The sequence below is a fragment of the Archocentrus centrarchus genome, chromosome 12 (assembly GCF_007364275.1).
Source record: "Archocentrus centrarchus isolate MPI-CPG fArcCen1 chromosome 12, fArcCen1, whole genome shotgun sequence".
In the NCBI taxonomy this organism is placed as follows: Eukaryota; Metazoa; Chordata; class Actinopteri; order Cichliformes; family Cichlidae; genus Archocentrus; species Archocentrus centrarchus.
The window spans coordinates 162995-181713 of NC_044357.1; the positions used below are offsets into that span (position 1 = coordinate 162995).

General features: G+C 38.4%; 1 protein-coding gene across 1 annotated transcript; it reads left to right on the forward strand.

Annotated features, from left to right (window-relative positions):
* The first annotated feature begins 407 nt into the window (after positions 1-407).
* Positions 408-15481, forward strand: LOC115789690 (nuclear receptor subfamily 5 group A member 2-like). Its single transcript, XM_030743210.1, has 6 exons — positions 408-509; positions 654-795; positions 1039-1640; positions 2848-2967; positions 5546-5693; positions 15192-15481. The coding sequence occupies exons 1-6, from the start codon at positions 408-410 to the stop codon at positions 15479-15481; spliced, it is 1404 nt and encodes a 467-aa protein (XP_030599070.1).
* Positions 15482-18719: the final 3238 nt, after the last annotated feature.

Genomic DNA, 18719 nt, shown 5'->3' on the forward strand with positions numbered 1-18719 from the left:
ATATTATAAATGTGGTAGAAAATATTCTACTCTTCTACCACACAGAGGTAGGTAAAGAAAGATTAGCTATAAAGGTCCAAATACAGTATGTACATGGGAGCTTCTGTGAGCTTATTGGCTGAAACTTGAGTACCGTGGACAGCTGCAGTCTTCAGGACTGTGTCCCTTCTTCACTGGGATAATGACATGATCACTGCACTCCACTTCAGTTGTATTCGTGGGTATCTGGAAGAACAAGTTTTGTTGATGAGTGAAATATATGCTCTACCAATCTAGTTTGTTTGCTATTTCTGTTTCTCTAGCAGGTTTGCAGACATAAGACTTCCTTGTGCATGTTTAAAGCTGTATATTGTTTTCATTCAGCTGACTTCAAGTACAAAGGAGAAGAGTCTTAATCTTTTTCCTGAATGGAATACAGACATGATGTGTGCTTGGAGGAGCTGTGCCCAGTCTGTGGAGATAAAGTCTCTGGGTACCACTATGGTCTGCTTACCTGTGAAAGCTGCAAGGTATATGTTATCTGTTGGCCAGAAATAATTCTGCTACTGTCAGCTAAATTTGTATTGCAAACTCCTAAACGTAGATAGAGCGTAGACTGCTGTAATAGAACTACCTTCTTTAAGTGGATACTTCCTCTTCTTCAACACTCTCAGGGATTTTTCAAAAGAACAGTTCAAAACAGCAAGAAGTACACTTGTATAGAAAACCAGGCATGCAGAATTGATAAAATTCAGAGGAAACAATGTCCATTCTGCAGGTTTCAAAAGTGTCTACATGTTGGGATGCGGCTTGAAGGTAAGATGGGAAGTTTTCTCTTTTTTTTTTATTGTGTCTGTGTTAATGAAATAAACTGCAACTATGGGAAAAAGAGAAATTGCTTCTGCAGTCTGTGTGCTGCATTATTATTCCTTAGAAATTGTTTATTTCAAAATGAAGAATACTGTTAATGCATATTTGTCCAGAAATGTAGAAAATCTTAAAGTGTTAGTAAATTATGTCAGCTTAAAGAACTGATATCAAATCAAACTTTTTGGTCAGCTGTACGAGCGGATCGCCTGCGGGGTGGCAGAAACAAGTTTGGCCCCATGTACAAGCATGATCGTGCCCTCAAGCAGCAGAGAAAAGCACTGATACAAGCAAGCAGTATTTGTCCAGAAAGCAGTTTTTTACTGGCTTCCTCAAAACACCAGAAAGCTTTTACCGTGACTGGAGGCCTACATCGTCATACAGTTTTTTGGAGCACCCCATCACTCTGTTCATTTCTGCCCTCTAACTCATCTGGTGTCACCCAGGACCTGCACACTTCATTGTCAAACCAGACCTTCATGTTAGAGTACAGCAGTAACTGTGCAAGTTCAACAGGCACTGCTGCTGGAATCGTCATCAACCCAAGCCAATACTCAAGTCATTTCTCTAACCAAGGTTCCAATATGCCTCCTCTTGTGGTGGAGTTCCTTCGCTGTGATCCAGATGAGATAGAGCTCCAGAATAAGATCACCACTCGTCTCCAGCAGGAGCAAATGTGCAGGGAGAAACATAGGGACAATGACACCTTTAGTCTCATGTGTATCATGGCTGACCAGATGCTGTGCTCCATTGTGCAGTGGGCACGCACATCAATCTTCTTCAAACAGCTTAAGGTAAGGACTTATACACCCTGCTTTATGAGACAGGCAATCCTTCCTGCTTACATTTACACTTACAACTTAAATCGCCAACTGACCTAATGCATACACGATATGTATTTGGACTGTGGGAGCCAGGGTGCTCAGAGAGAGTCCACTTAGGCACAGGGAGAACAGGCAAACACACAAAATCCCCAACTGGGGGTCATTGTTTACCATGGCCAATATCAACCATGGCTATATCAGCCTCTGGGCTGATTTAGCCTCTTCTGGGAGGACTTTCCACAAGGTTTAGGACCGTCGGGCTTCGGACGCGGCTCTGGACGAGGCTCAGACTGAGCGGGTCTCTCGTCACTGTGCCGAGAGTAAAATATTAACATTATTCCCAACTATGATAAAATAATTCAGCAACATCATGTAATATTGCTAAAAATCTAACTTTCTGCTCTTTCTTTGGATATACTATATACATGGTAAATGGACTAGTTCTTATATAGCGCTTTTCTACTCAGTATGAGCACTCAAAGCGCTTATACAACCTGTTTGCATTCACCCATGCACTCCCATTCATACAAGCACTTCCATTTTTACAAAGCTAAGTGCTTTTACCTAACATTCACACGCAGTCATACTCCGACAGAACGGTCGGAGAGCAACTTGGGGTTAAGTATCTTGCCCAAGGATACATTGGCATGTAGCCCAGAGTAGCCAGGATTCGAACCGCTGACCTTCCGATCAGTAGGTGACCTGCTCTGCCTACTGAGCTACAGCCACCCATATGTGTGTACATATAGGCCTTCATAGACCAGAAATCTTAAACAGAAGTCTTAAATTAAGTGATTCATGAGTCACTGGTAAGTTAAAAACAATATTCTGGTGGGAAAAATGTTAAAACTTGCAAGCTAGTTGTAATGCTTAATAGAGTACAGGCAGTTTTTTTCTTAATGCTTCATATGATCGAAAAAGCCCTCCTTGTTGTCACAAACAATGAGGGGATTACCACTTGCTAATTGCAGTAATAACAAACCGTTTTGATAGCAATAGAGTACCTCATCCGGGTGCAATGATAGGTGATCAGCCACTGGCTAGAACCCTGTATGACTGCAACATGAGCATGCTCAAAATGGCAGTTGTTTAATTTTGTGGTCATTCTTGTCTTAAATCCTGAAAAGATAAAATGGATATTGTTTGAATCGTTTTGGCTATTTGTTTTCCTTCTAAGGTCGGTGACCAGATGAAGATTTTGCACCACTGCTGGAGTGAACTGTTGCTTCTGGACATCATCTCCAGACAGGTCTTATATGGCAAAGAGGGCAGCCTGCTCCTGGTAACTGGGCAGGAGGTGAGTCATCTCTGCTCCTTCCTTTATCCTTATTTAAGTATAGATTTGTGATAACATTATAACATACATACAGTGGGGGAATAATAATTAAATGAGCCCCTGCTGAATTTTTACGTTGGCTATCATACCAAGAAATGAACAATATCTAATTTTTATGGTAGTTTAATTTTAATGGAAAGAGACAGAATCTCAACCAAAATTCCAGAATTAATATCCAATTACAGATACTCCCGATCTCAACTTGGGTATAAAGCATACCCCTTCCACAGAATCAATTTCTTCCATTCCAAGCTTCTCCACCACCAAAAAACCTGTCAAAGGAAGTCAGGGACAAGGTTGTAGATGGCTGGAGTGGGCTACAAGACCATCAGCAAGAAGCTTGGTGAGAGGGTGACAACTGTGCAATTATTCAGAAATGGAAGAAATATACATATCAATTGCCTTAGTTAGGGAAGAATGCAAGATCACGCATCATGGGGTGGCTGTAGCTCAGTAGGTAGAGCAGGTCACCTACTGATCGGAAGGTCAGCGGTTCGAATCCTGGCTACTCTGGGCTACATGCCAATGTATCCTTGGGCAAGATACTTAACCCCAAGTTGCTCTCCGACCGTTCTGTCGGAGTATGAATGCGTGTGAATGTTAGGTAAAAGCACTTAGCTTCGTAAAAATGGAAGTGCTTGTATGAATGGGAGTGCATGGGTGAATGCAAACAGGTTGTATAAGCGCTTCGAGTGCTCATACTGAGTAGAAAAGCGCTATATAAGAACTAGTCCATTTACCATATATATGTATATAGTATATCCAAAGAAAGAGCAGAAAGTTAGATTTTTAGCAATATTACATGATGTTGCTGAATTATTTTATCATAGTTGGGAATAATGTTAATATTTTACTCTCGGCACAGTGACGAGAGACCCGCTCAGTCATGCTGTAGTCAGATAAAACCAAAATGAAGCTCTTCTTTCAGTTTCAACCTGCTGTGTTTAGAGGAAGAGAAATGCTGTGTATGACCCAAGAACACCATCCCTATAGTCAAGCACAGATGTGGAACCATTACGCTTTGGGGATATTTTTCTGCTAAGGGTACAGGACAACTTCACCATATTAAGGGGCCAGTAGACTGGGCCATGAATTGTAAAATCTTGAACAAGAACCCCCTTCCCTCAGGCAGAATACTGAAGATGGATTGTGGATGGGTCTTCCACATAACTGTCAAGTTTTGTATTTAAAAATATGGGAAATAGCTGAAAATAGAGGTCACTATATGACATCATCGCCTAATTTGCATAATTGTTCATTTTGATGTACTGTAGTTGCAATCGAGGCTGCAGGAGAGAGCAAAAAACATCTTTAGAGAGAAAAAGTGAAGAAAAAAACACCATAAATATGTTTAGAACTACAAATAAACTTTATGAAATAACTTAATAACTTTAATGCTTTGCCTAGACCCACATTACATAGATCAATTTTGTCCCGTATTGTTTAATGTTAGAATATCAAATTTAACAAAAACACTGTGGGGTGCGACTGCTAGCTACGTTCAACTCTCCTCCTTTATCTGGGCCACTGTTGCCAACTTGTGTAAGAAAACTCGTTGTCAGCTGTCTCAAAGGTTGATAAAGGCCGAAGCGAGGACCAGGGATGGGAGCGGAGGGAGCGGGTGGGCAGGTGTTAAAGTGAAGCGGCACAGGAATACTTTAAAAAAAAAAAAAACTTGAAAATTGAAAACTGAAAATACGGGAAAAACACAGGAAAATAAAAATACGGGATGACGGCGGGACAGGGGGTAAAATACGTGAATTTCCCGGCCAAAACGGGAGACTTGACAGGTATGGTCTTCCAGCATGACAGTGACCTAAAACATACCACCAAGGCAACAAAGGAGTGGCTAAAGAAGAAGCACATCAAGGTCATGGGGTGGCCAAGCTAGTCTCCAGACCTCAATCCTATAGAAAACCTGTGGAGGGAGTTGAAGCTTCGAGTTTTTAGGTGATAGCCAAACGACCTAAAGAATTTAGAGTGTTTCTGAAAGAGGAGTGGGACGAAATCCCTCTGGAAATGTGTGCAAGCCTGGTGACCAACTCCAAGAAACAACTTTCTCCACCAAGTGCTATGTCATGTTTTGCTTGGGGATCAAATACTTCACTCAAAGAAATGCAAATCTATGTATAATTTAATTTTTTCTGGATTTTTAGTTGTGTCTCTCCATTACTATGAGATCATCATAAAAAAATTTAGACTGTTCATTTTTGTAAGTGAGCAAACTTACAAATTCAACAGGGAATCAAATAATTATTTTGACCACTATATTCTTTGGAGTAATAAAGTCTCCTTTTTCTCATGAAAAATTTCATCTCATACAGTTTAAATTTCTTATCGAAGCTTTGCTCTTCTGCACTGGATGTGCATGCCTTGATGCAGTCTGGAAGCATGCAGTACATCTGTACTTAAAATTTTAATTGTGATTATCTTTACAAATTAATCCATGACTGCACTGTCAAAATAATCCATGAATTTGGATAAATATTACAATTCAGAAAGGCTAATCTGATGTCAGTAAATGTTTTCTTTGGCTCAGGTGATACTATCAGATCTAGTCTCTTGTGTCAGTCCTCTTGTGGCCAGTCTGACCCAGAGAGGACAGGACCTGGTTGAGAAGCTTCACGCCCTAAAGGTAGACCGCCAGGAGTTTGCTTGCATCAAGTTTCTCATCCTCTTTAACCCAGGTTAGTTACAACTTTTATACAAAGTTTTATGTTGACCAAAATAGTTTCACTGTGAAAATTTCTTTTAATAACCCTTTTTTATTAATGTCAGAGGTAAAGCTGTTTGTGATGCTAACACTTCCTCAAGTCCTGAATATCTCACTCAATACAGAGAACTTTTAACCCACAAGAATCTAATTCTTCATTATATATTTAAACTCATGTAAATATCATGCTAAGTCAAGATGTTGTGCTAAAAAATGTGAGTTGCTATTTCTCAATGACATGGATATGTCAAGGTTTTCAGCTGTAACTTTCTCATAAACAGTACAGTGCAATAGTCTTGAGCCACACCTGATTTCTTTATAAAGAATATAGGCAATTAGGTGCAGTGATTTATTGAAACATGTGCAAACATAATACAGTATATTAGATAAAAACAGAGTTGGTGCAATTGTATATGTACAATATACAAGTTGTTATTTGGAATTGCTATGTTTACTCTTCAATATAGCCTGACCTTTTTTTTAATAAGCTTTCTTTATGTAGTCTTCAGTAATAGTTCTCCAGGCTTCTTGAACAACATTCCAAAGCTCTTCATTGAATGTTGGCTACCACCTCCATCCATATCAACAATGATGTGAACTAAAGTTTCAAATTTAGATTCATTGCACCTGTTGCCACTGATTTACAGTCCACCTTTAGTTTAATTTGGAAGCCTTCACCTTTTTTCCCTGTTTCACTTCCTCAAAAATGGCTTCTTGACACCCACCTGTCCACTGAGACCATTAGGCTATTTTATGCCTGTCAAGTTGTTATATTTGGCTTTTTTCATAGATCTATCTAAAGACATTGAAACAAATCATCTTTATGCAATGGGCTGCTAGTAACAAAGTGCTGAGTAACAAAGATACAATTTTAAATTGTTTCTTTGCTAAGATGTCTGTTATGAGGTGACACAGACACAGCACTGGTTCATCCCTTGAGTAAGGTGGCTCTTTTTGAATGATTCAGAGGTCTGTATTATGTGGCTTGAACAGTCTCAAATTTTTATGGCAGTTTCATTTTAATGGCCATTTTTGATGTCCTGGATTATCATGATGTTGCAACTGTTCAGGATGAAGGGTATTCCTTCTATCTGTTTATTGTTATAATAGGCTTTTTCTGCAGTTCTTCATTCTGGAAAACATCCATAAGATATTGGCAGAGTTAGCAGAGGATTTGAGTAAATTGTTTCCAAATGTGAAGAAGTCACAATTTTGAAATAAAATTGAGAATTGCTTCAAATCAGCTACTCGCATATCAGCTAATAATAGGAATCTTGATGATTTCTTAAATATCCCTGTCATGTTAACTTTTCAACCCCACTGGGATTTTTTAGACATTTTTGAGAACTATATCCTTGAAGTGAACAGTTTGTGTGAAGACGTGAATGAAACCAATGTCCAGACATAGCTTAGCTCTCTGCCAACTCACTAGCAGCGTGGCTTCTTCTCCTGTCCCTTCTCCTGTTATGGGCGACTCTGTTTTGAGAAGCGTTGCTGGTGCTAGCAACACCAGCATCCAAAGTCAAATGTCTTCTGGGGACCAGAGTAGGTGACATTGAAATGGACTGGAAATGGAAAGAAATTTGAAACATAGATTTAGTAAGATAATAGTTCACCTCAGCAATAATGACATCCGGTTACCTGGCCTCATTGGGAGATTTGGATGGAGCAGCTCTCATTCCTAGAAATCTGGCTGAATTTATTAACCCCCCACCCCCCCACCCCCCCAAAAAAACGCAACTACCCAGGGTTGAGACCAGAAAGCAGAGTTGCAGTCTTACACGCTTTTCTGCAACTTTTCTCCTCCTAGAGACGGTGCCTGCTCCCATACCACCAAAAAAATTTAAATTCACAAAGAAAAAACAATATAGCAGCTGCACCAAAAAGTAAAAAAGTTAAATGTGGATTAGGGCTCTCTCTTCTAAGTCCCTGTGTGTAAATGATTTAATAATTGATTGATATATTGATGTATCTTTCTTTCTCTTAAGTAAAATAAAATGGGATGAATATAAACAGGTCGAGGAGGAGGAGTAGCAGCAATTTTTCACTCCAGCTTATTAGTTAACCAGAGACCCAGAGGGAGTTTAATTCTCTTAGCCTTATCCACACTAATTGGAAAATTCAAAAACCTATTTTATTTGTCATTGTCTATCATCCACTTGGCCCTTACTCAAAATTTCTGTCTGATTTCTCAGGCTTTTTATCTGATATAGTGCTCAGTTCAGATAAAATAATTATAGTGGGTGATTTTAACATCAGGTAGAAGCTGAAAATAACAGCCTCAACACTGCATTTAATCTATTATTAAACTAATTGGCTTCTCTCAAAATGTAAATGAGTCCACCCACCACTTTAACCACACTCTGGATTTTGTTCTGACGTATGGCATAGAAACTGAACATTTAACATTATTTTCTGAAAGCCCCATTCTGTCTGATCATTTCTTTAAAAAATTTACATTTACTTTAATAGATTACACAGCAGTGAGGAATAAGTTTTATTAGAGTAGAAGTAGAAGTCTTTCTGTGTGCTGCAACTAAATTTAAGGATATAATTCCTCCATTCCTCTTAAATGCAATGTGCCAACACAGTGCAGAGCATCTAAGTAAACTGTTTGCACAGAGCTAGATTATCTCAATAGTTTTACATCCTCACTTTCTACAACTCTGGATACTGTGGCTCCTCTGAAAAAGAAAGCCTCAAATTAGAAGTGCTTGATTCTGCGGTGGTACATACCACAGGCTTTTAAGGCGGCAGAATGAAACCATTACTTAAAAAGTCATCACTTGGCCCAGCTGTCTTAGCTAACTATTGGCCAATCTCAAAACTTACTTTTCTCTCTAAAGTTCTTGAAAGAGTAGTAAAATAGCTACCTAATCATCTCCAGAGGAATGGTTTATTTGAAGAGTTTCAGTCAGGTTTCAGAATTCATCACAGTACAGAAAAAGCATTAGTGAAGGTTACAAATGATCTTCTCGTGGCTTCTGATAGTGGACTCATATCTGTGCTTGTCCTCTTAGGGCCTCAGTGCAGCACTCGATACTGCTGACCATAATATTTTATTACAGATATTAGAGGAAGATTAGGAGATTAGAAATTGAAGGTACTGTGCTGCAGTGGCTTGAATCATATGCATCTAATAGACTGCAATTTGTTCATGTAAATGGGGAGTCCTCTTCACACACTCAAGTTAATTATGGAGTTCCACAGGATTCTGTGCTAGGACCAATTTTATTTACACTATGCATGCTCCGCTTAGGCAGTATTATTAGAAAGCATTGTATACATTTTCATTGCTACACAAATGTAAAAAAAAGAATATTGGTTACATGCAACAAAAAGTGATAATGTCCTATTTTGAAGCTGAAGTGAAGGGCATTTCAAAACTACCTTGATATTGGATAAGCAGTCCAAGTCGATAAAATCAAAAAACAGAAAAGGAGTTAATGGGAAGAGTGAATTTGATAGATTTGCTGAGAGTGCACCTGACTTTGTAAGGAACACTCGATAACATTAACCGCCAACAGCTGACCCAGAACCTGCTGTTGGGAACAACAGACAATTCCCTGGCCCACCACCAACCACTGACCCAGTCAGATGAAAATATTACATCCATGAACCTTGCTTGTGAACTCCATGTACTCTATGATAATTTGAAGAATGCCAGAAGGAAAATTTAGAAAAAAAGGTCCAACTTGGGGTCTATTCCAAGGACTGCGCATCCCATGCCATTTTAACCCATCCCATGCTAATCAGTTAAACTCTGAATTCTGAAGTGCAAAGTTACAAAGCTTACAGAAAAACTACCACAAATTTAAAACTGATGCTAAGGGCATGTCAAAATTACTCCTATAGTACAAAAATGGTACAAAAGCACAGAATCTCTGAAAAAGGGAAGCATGCATTGCCCAAAATGAAGAAATTATTAAACAACATGAAGAAAATGGGTGTGAATAATATCTATTCTTAAGGAACAATTAAAAAGATTGCAGACAGAATGTAGCACTCCTAAAACCATTTTAATTGTTTGTTCTACATCTGCTGTACAGAAAGGCCAAATATTTAAATTAAAATCTAAATGTGACTGGTACATTGTGCAGATTAAGGATTTGGAAGCCGTTGCTGAACAGTGCTGAAAACTTGTGACAAATCTGGCAAAAAAATTTCTGATGAAATCATGAAATGCATCATACAGTTGATAGAAGTCAATATTCCCACAGGTTGTTGTTCATCGGCTAACCAGTGTATTGCAAAGTGTCATTCTGACTGTGAAATTGACATAAATGACCTGCTTTCTATTCAATGTAGTGTACCCTTGGCAGACATAGGTCACATCTTGGCAAAATATCATGTGGCAGACTCCATACTTCAGGCAGAAAGATTTGACTTTCATTCTGACAGGACTTCAAGGAACCACAGGAAAAATCCTAGGGAATCAAATCAATCTCTCAAGTGGGAATATCATGATTATGTGATTTAGCATGATGCATGCTGAACATGCCCAGACTCTACTTGATGCTGTCATCTCCATTCTACAAGAACTTCCTAAATCCATGAGTTGGAAGAAAACACAGAAGGAGCTAGACAATCTTCCAAGAGCTTACCAGGAAACTGAGTGCACTGATGTCTGACCGTGCCAGTCTGAACACAGCATACAACTGAGAATTTGGCAAAAAGCAAAACAAAATCCTTGGAGATGATTCTTTGGAACTTGAATTATTTAGTGCAGTGCCCATTTCCTTCTTTGCCTGAGCTCTGAAAGTGAAAAGGTCCTGAAACAGCTTCAGAAGGAAATTGGAGATGGCAAACTTGGAAGAGACAATTAAGCAATTCAAATCATTTTCATCTTCTGAAGAATCAGCAGTATCAAGGTACATAAGTACAGCCTCCAAACTCTGGAGCCCATGAATGGATGATAGATCTGGGCGCCATGACGTTTGGGAAGCAAACTGCCATCTGAAGGATGAGAATTCTTTTGTTAAGAGTTGCAAATTGTGCTAGCCAACAGCGAAGATGATGAAGTGGACACCATGCTTGCAGCTGTAGGATGAACCTACTTCATGGTTACAAGGCCACACTGAAAACTCACCACCAGCAAAATGAGGTATCTTGACCTCTACAAGTTCATAACATCTGTGAGATAGAAGTTCATCTTGTATTCAAATGATGCACTAGGTATTTTGCAGAAACAGAACTCTCAGAGTTCAGCATTGAAGGTGGAGAAGTCCTTGGTTAAAGTATTTAAGTTAAGAATCCAGATAGCATTGTGATGAGACGATTGCTGTCACAGATCGTCAGCTCACAGATTTCTTCCTGGATGGGAAGTACTATGACAGGGGTGCCCAAAATGTCCATCGCGATCTACTGGTCGATCCCAAGAGGAGTGCAGGTAGATCGTATGGAACTCCCAGTGAAGTTGGGGAACAATGTAGATCGCACGGCATTAAAAGAAGTAGAAGATGGATGATAAACTATCATCCATCACTTTCGTTACCACCCTACACATGCGCATTTAACCACACTAGCTTTGCTTTAACCACTTTAGAAAGCCGCCGTGTTGCAAAGCTAGCTTCCAATTTGTTTTAAACAAAACTGAAGAAAGGAAAGGAAAGGGTATAAAAATGAGTTCCGCAGCCGGTCCAAATAAGAAACCCAAAACTTACCACTTCCATATGGAATGGGAGGAGGATTTTTTTTTAACGATGTCATATTTGAAGTGCGTTTGCCTCATCTGTCAGAGCGTCATTGCTGTTCTAAAGAAGGGAAAGGTAGAGCAGCATTTTCGGACTGTCCACAAAAACTATGACATTGACTTTCCGCATCGGAGTAAGGTAAGAAAAATAAATGTACACAGTTGAATTGTGCAATGTGGGTTAATGCAGTTATGCAAGACAAACTAATATGTGTTATAGATGAAATTTAAATTCAATTAAAATATACTTTATCCTAAAAGCACAAAATATGCAATAATAATGATTTAAATAATATAAAATAAATATGCGTTTTGCATTTTTATTGTGGGTAGATCCTTTTGGCTTGGTCATCTTTTAAGTAGCTCGCAAGCTGAAAAAGTGTGGGCGCCCCTGTACTATGATGTTCAAGACCATGACGTGTGAGAAAATGAAGCATTGCGAACTGACGTGGGGAATTACAGACTGTTCGTGATTTCTCATGCCTCATTACACTACAGGCGTTTTGTGAATATGATGCAACATAATCAAATAATGTCATCTTGGTTCCTTGAGAAAAGCAAAACTAAGCAAAGCCGCCTTTTGTCACTCTCAGCAAAAAAAAAGTTGGACCCCTTTGGCAAAAACACAGGGAAGCAGAAACTGACATACTTTCAAAGAGGAAGGAGCATCTTTCCAATGTCCAGAAATGGGTTGAAGAAAAACATGCAAAAGCAGTGAAATGGAAAGCTGATCTCATTGAGAAGGTGAAAAGTCATATTGGACCCTGTCTCTTGTCACGGGAGGTTGACAAGATTCTATATTCTGAAGATGTCAGGTCAAAGCCAGCATTAAAAGTGTCTCTGATGGCAGAGGGTACAAAAGTGGCTGTATATGACAACACTGGTGTTGGAGAGACGGAATGTGCCATGGGGGGGTTGTTAAAGTCAGTTCTCCTGATTGTGGAGTGGTTATGTAAAGTGTTGGAACAAATGCCTTGCCAGGCTGACACTATCTCCAGCAAATTTGTTGTGGACTCCAATTACCTATGACAACTGCAACTTTCTCTGCATATATGAAGACATTTATTGCAGTTTAAAACTGCTGGCCAGTACTTAATTTACTATTTTTACCAATTCCAAATTTATCTCACATGTACGTTCATTGAGAAAGAAATAGTCTGGACAATCTGGTTATCTACTATACTAAATTTGTTGTGTAATGATATTTTTTTTGGGCAACAATGACTGACTTGACTTGAAGAGAAGCTATCTGAGAAAACTGGTAGTGTTTCTGCCCATTTATTTTAATGTTTTTTCTCTGACTGAGGAGTAGCTTGACTGCTCTGCTGCAAGCACAATATTTTTTAACAATTAAGCAATGTCTTACTTGAAAATGTCAAAGTGATAATTTTCAAATAAAATGGCTGTAAATGTGTTTATATTATTTAAAAGATAAAAGATAATTTAACAATAGAATTAACAGTTACTTGTTATATCTTTTTTTAGATCCAAAAAAAGTGACATTTTGGCTTTTTTTTTTTTTTAAGCTAATCAACATTTATGAAGCTTTAGTTCTCCAATCTTGAAAGATAGGGCCAAAATAATCCTTTTATTGGATTCAGGTGTAAAATTACCCTTAAACCTGTTAACACAGGCTTCTTCCAAAAAATTACTATTTGGTAGGCAATCCAAAAGTTGCCAGTTTTGGTCATTTTTAGCATTTTTCAGCAATGGCAAAAAATATCCTGAAAAATATTTGGAAGTTAGTTTTCATAACTGCTTCAAAAATAGACTAACTTTCTTTAGATGTTTAATTGAGAAGATCATCATTAACAGCTTCAGCTCTACATTTTGTATTAGGAGGTTGCAAAAATGCTATTCTGGCCACTTTGTACTTTGATGTGATATCTTCAAAAACATTTGAAGTATTGGCCTGACATTTTCAGTGTGCATATTTGGTCCCCTGTTGACTTAAATTAAGCTATTTTCTACATTACATTTCGATATCAATTTTTGGTTGCCAGTACCTATTTTTGCCGTTCTAATCTTACTACGATTACAGTGTGTGAGTGCGTGTATATATATATATATATATATATATATATATATATATATATATATATATATATATATATTTGCACATTTGGCTCCCTGTTAAGTCCAGAATTAAATTTAAAATCCTTCTTGTCACATACAAGGTCTTCCATGTCACCCCAATAGAACACTTCATGCTCAGACTGCAGGCTTACTTGTAGTTCCTGAGGTATTTTAAAGTAGAATGGGAGGCAGAGCTCCTCTGCCCTTTTTTTGCGAAACCAGCTCCCAGTTTGGATTCAGGAGACAGACTCTCTTTTTTTAAAATTAAGCTTAAAACTTACCTTTTTTATCAAGCTTATTCTTAGAGCTGGATCAGGTGAACTTTCCATTAGTTACTCTGCCTGGGCTGCTGGGAGTTCCAATATTGCACTGAGTTTCTTCTTCACTCAACTCTTTTCACTCTGTTCATTCTGCATTTAATCATTAGTTATTATTAATCTCTGGCTCTCTTTCATGCTGTGTCTTTTGTCCTGTCTCCCTCCCCTCACCCCCAGCCAATCCTGAAACATGGCTGCCCCTCCCTGAGCCTGGTTCTGCTGCAGGTTTCTTCCTGTTAAAAGGGAGTTTTTCATTCCCACTGCCAAGTGCTTGCTCATAGGTGGTAGTCTGATTGTTGGGATTTCTCTGTATTATTGTCTTTCCCTTGCAATATAAAGCACCTTGACATGACCATTGTTGTGATTTATATAAATAAAAGGGAATTGAATTCTATAGCAATACAGACAACTAGACAAGTAGAACATGTTCCCTCTTCAAGAATCAGGACATTAGAACCATTTTAGAAACTAGTGCCATAGTCTCCAGTATCAAAATTCCCTGCACTGTTTATGTTATATTGCTTTTCCAGTCATGCTGACTACGGAAAGCACTTTAAATGACAAAAACACATTGTAACCATTTAACAATTTATTCTATATACTTTAAGCACTGAGCAGTATGGTGGCATGGTGGTTAGCATTGTTGCCTCACAATGAAAAGGTCTGGATTCAATTCCACCTTTACTGGGGTCTTTCTGTGTAGAGTTTGCATGTTCTCCCCATGCCTGCGTGGGTTTTCTCTGGGTACTCTGCTTTCCTTCCACAGTCCAAATAAATGAAATTAGTGGGGCTAGCTTGCCTGTGAGTGTGAATGGTTGTCTGTCTTGCTTGGGAGGCAGATAATCTAGTAGAGACTGGATGTAGGAGCTGGTTTCTGTGTAAGCCTTGCAATAGGCTGCTGACCTGTACAGGGTGTACCCTGCCTTTTGCGCTATGACAGCTGGGATAGGCTCTAGCTCCCCTGTGACCCTGAAAAAGACAAGTGGAAGAAAATGGATGGATGGACTTTAAGCACTCCTCTACTTGGAAGAAACTCACAAAGGAACAGAGAAAGCATGCACTCCACATAGAGCTTCACATAGTGAGTGGGATGAAGGAAGGTCCAGGTTGAGAAAGACTCATTGTAAGGACTGGAGTTTAGTTCTGTGGTAAGGATAAACTCAGGGAACAGATGTCCCTTTAATTGTACCCTCAAGCTTTATACCTGAAAAACCTTATAGTAAGGACTGCTGCGAGATTACAAAAACAACACACTGGTATGTTAGTTAGTTAAATGTTAGTTAAATTTTAGGCAAAACTACCACAATTGTTCATCCTCATTCTATGTTATGAAATAATATATGTTATCATTGATTGGTTATTATTTTCTATTTAACCCACTAAGCAGATGTGAAGGAGCTTGAAGGTCATGGTTTTGTGGAGACTGTGCAAAAGCAGGTTGAAGGAGCCCTGCTCGAATACATACTGTCCAGCTCTTCACAGTACCTTGGCCGCTTTGCTCATCTGCTCCTGTGCCTGTCTGAGTTGCGCTCTCTCAGCACTCTTACTGAAGACTACCTGTACTTCAGGCATCTGAGAGGTGAGGTGCCCTGCAACAACCTGCTGAATGAGATGCTCCATGCCAAGTGCAGCTGGAATGAAGATTTTTCTGTGCATGATAGCATAAGGAAACATTAAGCTGTGATATCTGAGGTTAATGTTATTTTCCATGTTTATTGTTCTTTGCTTTAAAGATGAATTATAAATAATTTTGAATACATAATAAATGTATCTACTGCAACAAAATTAGAATTAAAGAAGCAATCTGCCATTTTGGAAAGAACTGTATGTTTGTTTTATTGGAGAAAAACGAACCCCTTAGGTAATCACAATTCCAAAATCTTGTACTGTAATTTAAATGCATTTGTTTTTCATTTGGTTGTGAAAAATAAACTACATGAGAAAGTTGATTTTATACAAGGACAAGTTGTATTTATTTCATGAGGATGAAACATGTGGAACATGCTGCAGCATTTTATCCAGATTTTGCATTGGGAAAGGAGTCTTTAAAATAACTGGAACAATCCTGTGAACAATAGCAGAGGCTTAACACTAGATGACACCAACACAATCACAGCAATATTCAGATTCTGTACTCAACTGCATAAAAGCACATTAGGGACTAAATGAAAATATATTCTCTTCAGGAACAGTATATGCATTACATTATTCTGGTGTATGATCAGTAAAAACAATAAAAACAGTAGCTTGATTTATGAAGTATCAATCTGCCTGGTACCAAAAAAAAAAAAAAAGAAGAAGAAGTTTTGACCTATATAACAACTTCCCACAGGATATTTGTTTTCTTGATGCACTTTATCTACCTCACATCCATGGAGGATGACACTGACATACACACTTTGGACCTAAAATAAGACAAAAAAAAAAAAAGTGTAAAGTGTAAATGATCATTTTCAAAACCTTATGTACAAATGTAGCAAACAACAAAGTTATATGCAACTATTTAATTTAAAATGCAAGCAATGCTTGAGGCGTTTTTTGCAAAATTATGTACAGAACAATAAGTTGTCATAATAAGATGCCACACAAATTATTTTTGGCAGATAACTATCAATTTTGCTTTCAGCGTTGTCAGTCCAACTTTTAGTTGCTGTTCAGCAACCAAATGCCTCAGTTCCCATATATTTTCTGATTGGCTGGTGTGTGTGTGTGTGTGTGTGTGGAGCACTTCTGTTAGCAAATATCCAATTTTTACCAATTTTTTAATCTTCCTTCACCAAAACCAAAGCAAACATAATGACAATATTCATGAAAAAGCATGGCATAAATTATTTATTATAAGTCCACTTTTACTTGGCCTATCAGCAAAAAAGAAAAAAAAACTGGTATAGTTTGATGTCTGCACTTTCAACACGAGCTGGCACAGAGACTCAGCAAGGCAGCATCCTTCTTCTATGTCATCTTAAATTGGTGATATCATTTGGACACACCGGCATACAGTTTTTTGGAACATTTTGTGTCAAATAATTTTTTATAGTGAAGTGATTTATGAGGGGTAATAAAAAAATTTTATGACATATCCATCTATCCATACATATTCTTCCACTTATACTTTTCAGTATGTGAACACCACACCATAAGGCGAGAGGTAGAATACACCCCGGACAGGTCACCAGTGTGTCACAGGGCCTGCCCAGAGAGACAACCATTCATACTCACATTCACACCTATGGCCAACTTAAAATCACCAATTAACCCCACTAACTGCATGTCTTTGGTCTGTGGGAGGAAGCCAGTGTACCTGACAGAACACATGCAGACACAGGGAGAATATGCAAACTACACACAACCAGATGGTGAATTTGAACCCAGGACCACCTTGCTGAGACAGAATAATAATAATGGATATGTTCAGAAATTTGATGTATTGCATAATTTATCATAAATGTGATTATGATACTGGTGTACACTTGCAGCCATAGAGAATGCTATAGAGCAGTTAAAAAATGAATCATGCAATCAAAATTCCTTACACTCCACATCTGGTGGTCTAGCAATTTTTAGCAATGTAATTAGTTCAACAACAACAAGGTGGAAATGCAGAACAAAATAGCAGCTGCAATTCATCACAGCCTACTGTACCATCACAAAGCAAATTAAACAAGTGTGCAGTGTTTAGTCCCTGTGGAACTGGTAAAGAGGTGCTGGAAAAAATGAAAAATCAAGTTATTCAAAAGAAAAGACATTTCTGTGCACTGTAAATAGTCCTGGCAATCATTTGTGTTTTGCTATTGATCTAGCGTACCTATTCTCCTCTTTTGACCCTTGGAGGTATATTTTAAACCTGTAATTACTGATCTTGGTTTTAAGGTGGACAGTGACTTTAAATTGGACAGCCAAATTTAGAGCTGTGGTTAAGTCCGGTTTTTATCATTTAAGGTAATTGGCAAAATTGACAACTTCCAGGCAGCACTTTGATACATGCTTATATTTCATCTTGTCTGGAATGCTGTAACTCGCTTTATGTGGGAGTTAGACGCAACTCTCATGTCTGCAGCTGGTTCAAAATGCTGCTGTGCGACTTTTGACAGGAGCTTCAAAGAGAGAGAGCATATAACCTCCGTCTTGGCTTCACCCAAATATTTACTGTTACCTGACTGTAGTGGAGTGGTAGAGGTGTTCTGATAATTACAATTCAGGGGCAGAATTGTTGATTTACTCGAGTTGATGGAGTAGTCTGATATAGATGAGAACTTATCTATAAGTGTGATCGTCTTCAGAAGAGAGGTTTATAAGTTACCATGGAAAGGTAATGCCTTATCAGCATAAAGGTGTATCTAATGGTCCGTATTTTCAGTCTGAATTCCTTTAATATCTGCATTTTGTTAGATTGCGGCTGCTAGTGGCTCAATGAATATAACAAAAAGCAAGGGGGAGAGTGGGCAGCCTTGCCTTGTGCACCTCTGCAGACTGAAGCTTTGGGCAGTAAGACTCTTTGTCCTAAGGCCTGCACATCAGCTGTATGGTATTTTGATCCAGTCTATGAAGGATGAACCAAATTCAAATTTGTGTAGAACTGCTAATAGAGTTTAATAGAATTTACAATTTACTGCATCAAATGCTTTCTCTTCATCTAAGACAGCTGTGGTTTCAAATTCATTAATGCAGTCTATTACATGTCTATGTATTATTGGCTGAGTGTACCCTTGATAAAAACCTATTTGGTCAGGATGTACTATGAATCGAGTGACTTTCTCTAATCTTCTGGCAAGGACTGTGCAGAAGACTGTCTACATTTTTGCCTGGTTTAACAGGCTAATAAGATAGAAATATTTATTGTCATTGCACAATGCAGAGAGATGTTAGCAGAGTCCATGTTTGGAGATCTGAGTAATCATTCTGAAAAACAAAAGAA

Bases quoted from the DNA above. Each gene is read 5' to 3' on its own strand.
- LOC115789690 (XM_030743210.1), top strand. From the start codon at position 408: ATGGAATACAGACATGATGTGTGCTTGGAGGAGCTGTGCCCAGTCTGT. The intron at 796-1,038 runs GTAAGATGGGAA...CTTTTTGGTCAG, and splicing joins TGTTGGGATGCGGCTTGAAG to CTGTACGAGCGGATCGCCTG. The intron at 5,694-15,191 runs GTTAGTTACAAC...CCCACTAAGCAG, and splicing joins TCTCATCCTCTTTAACCCAG to ATGTGAAGGAGCTTGAAGGT.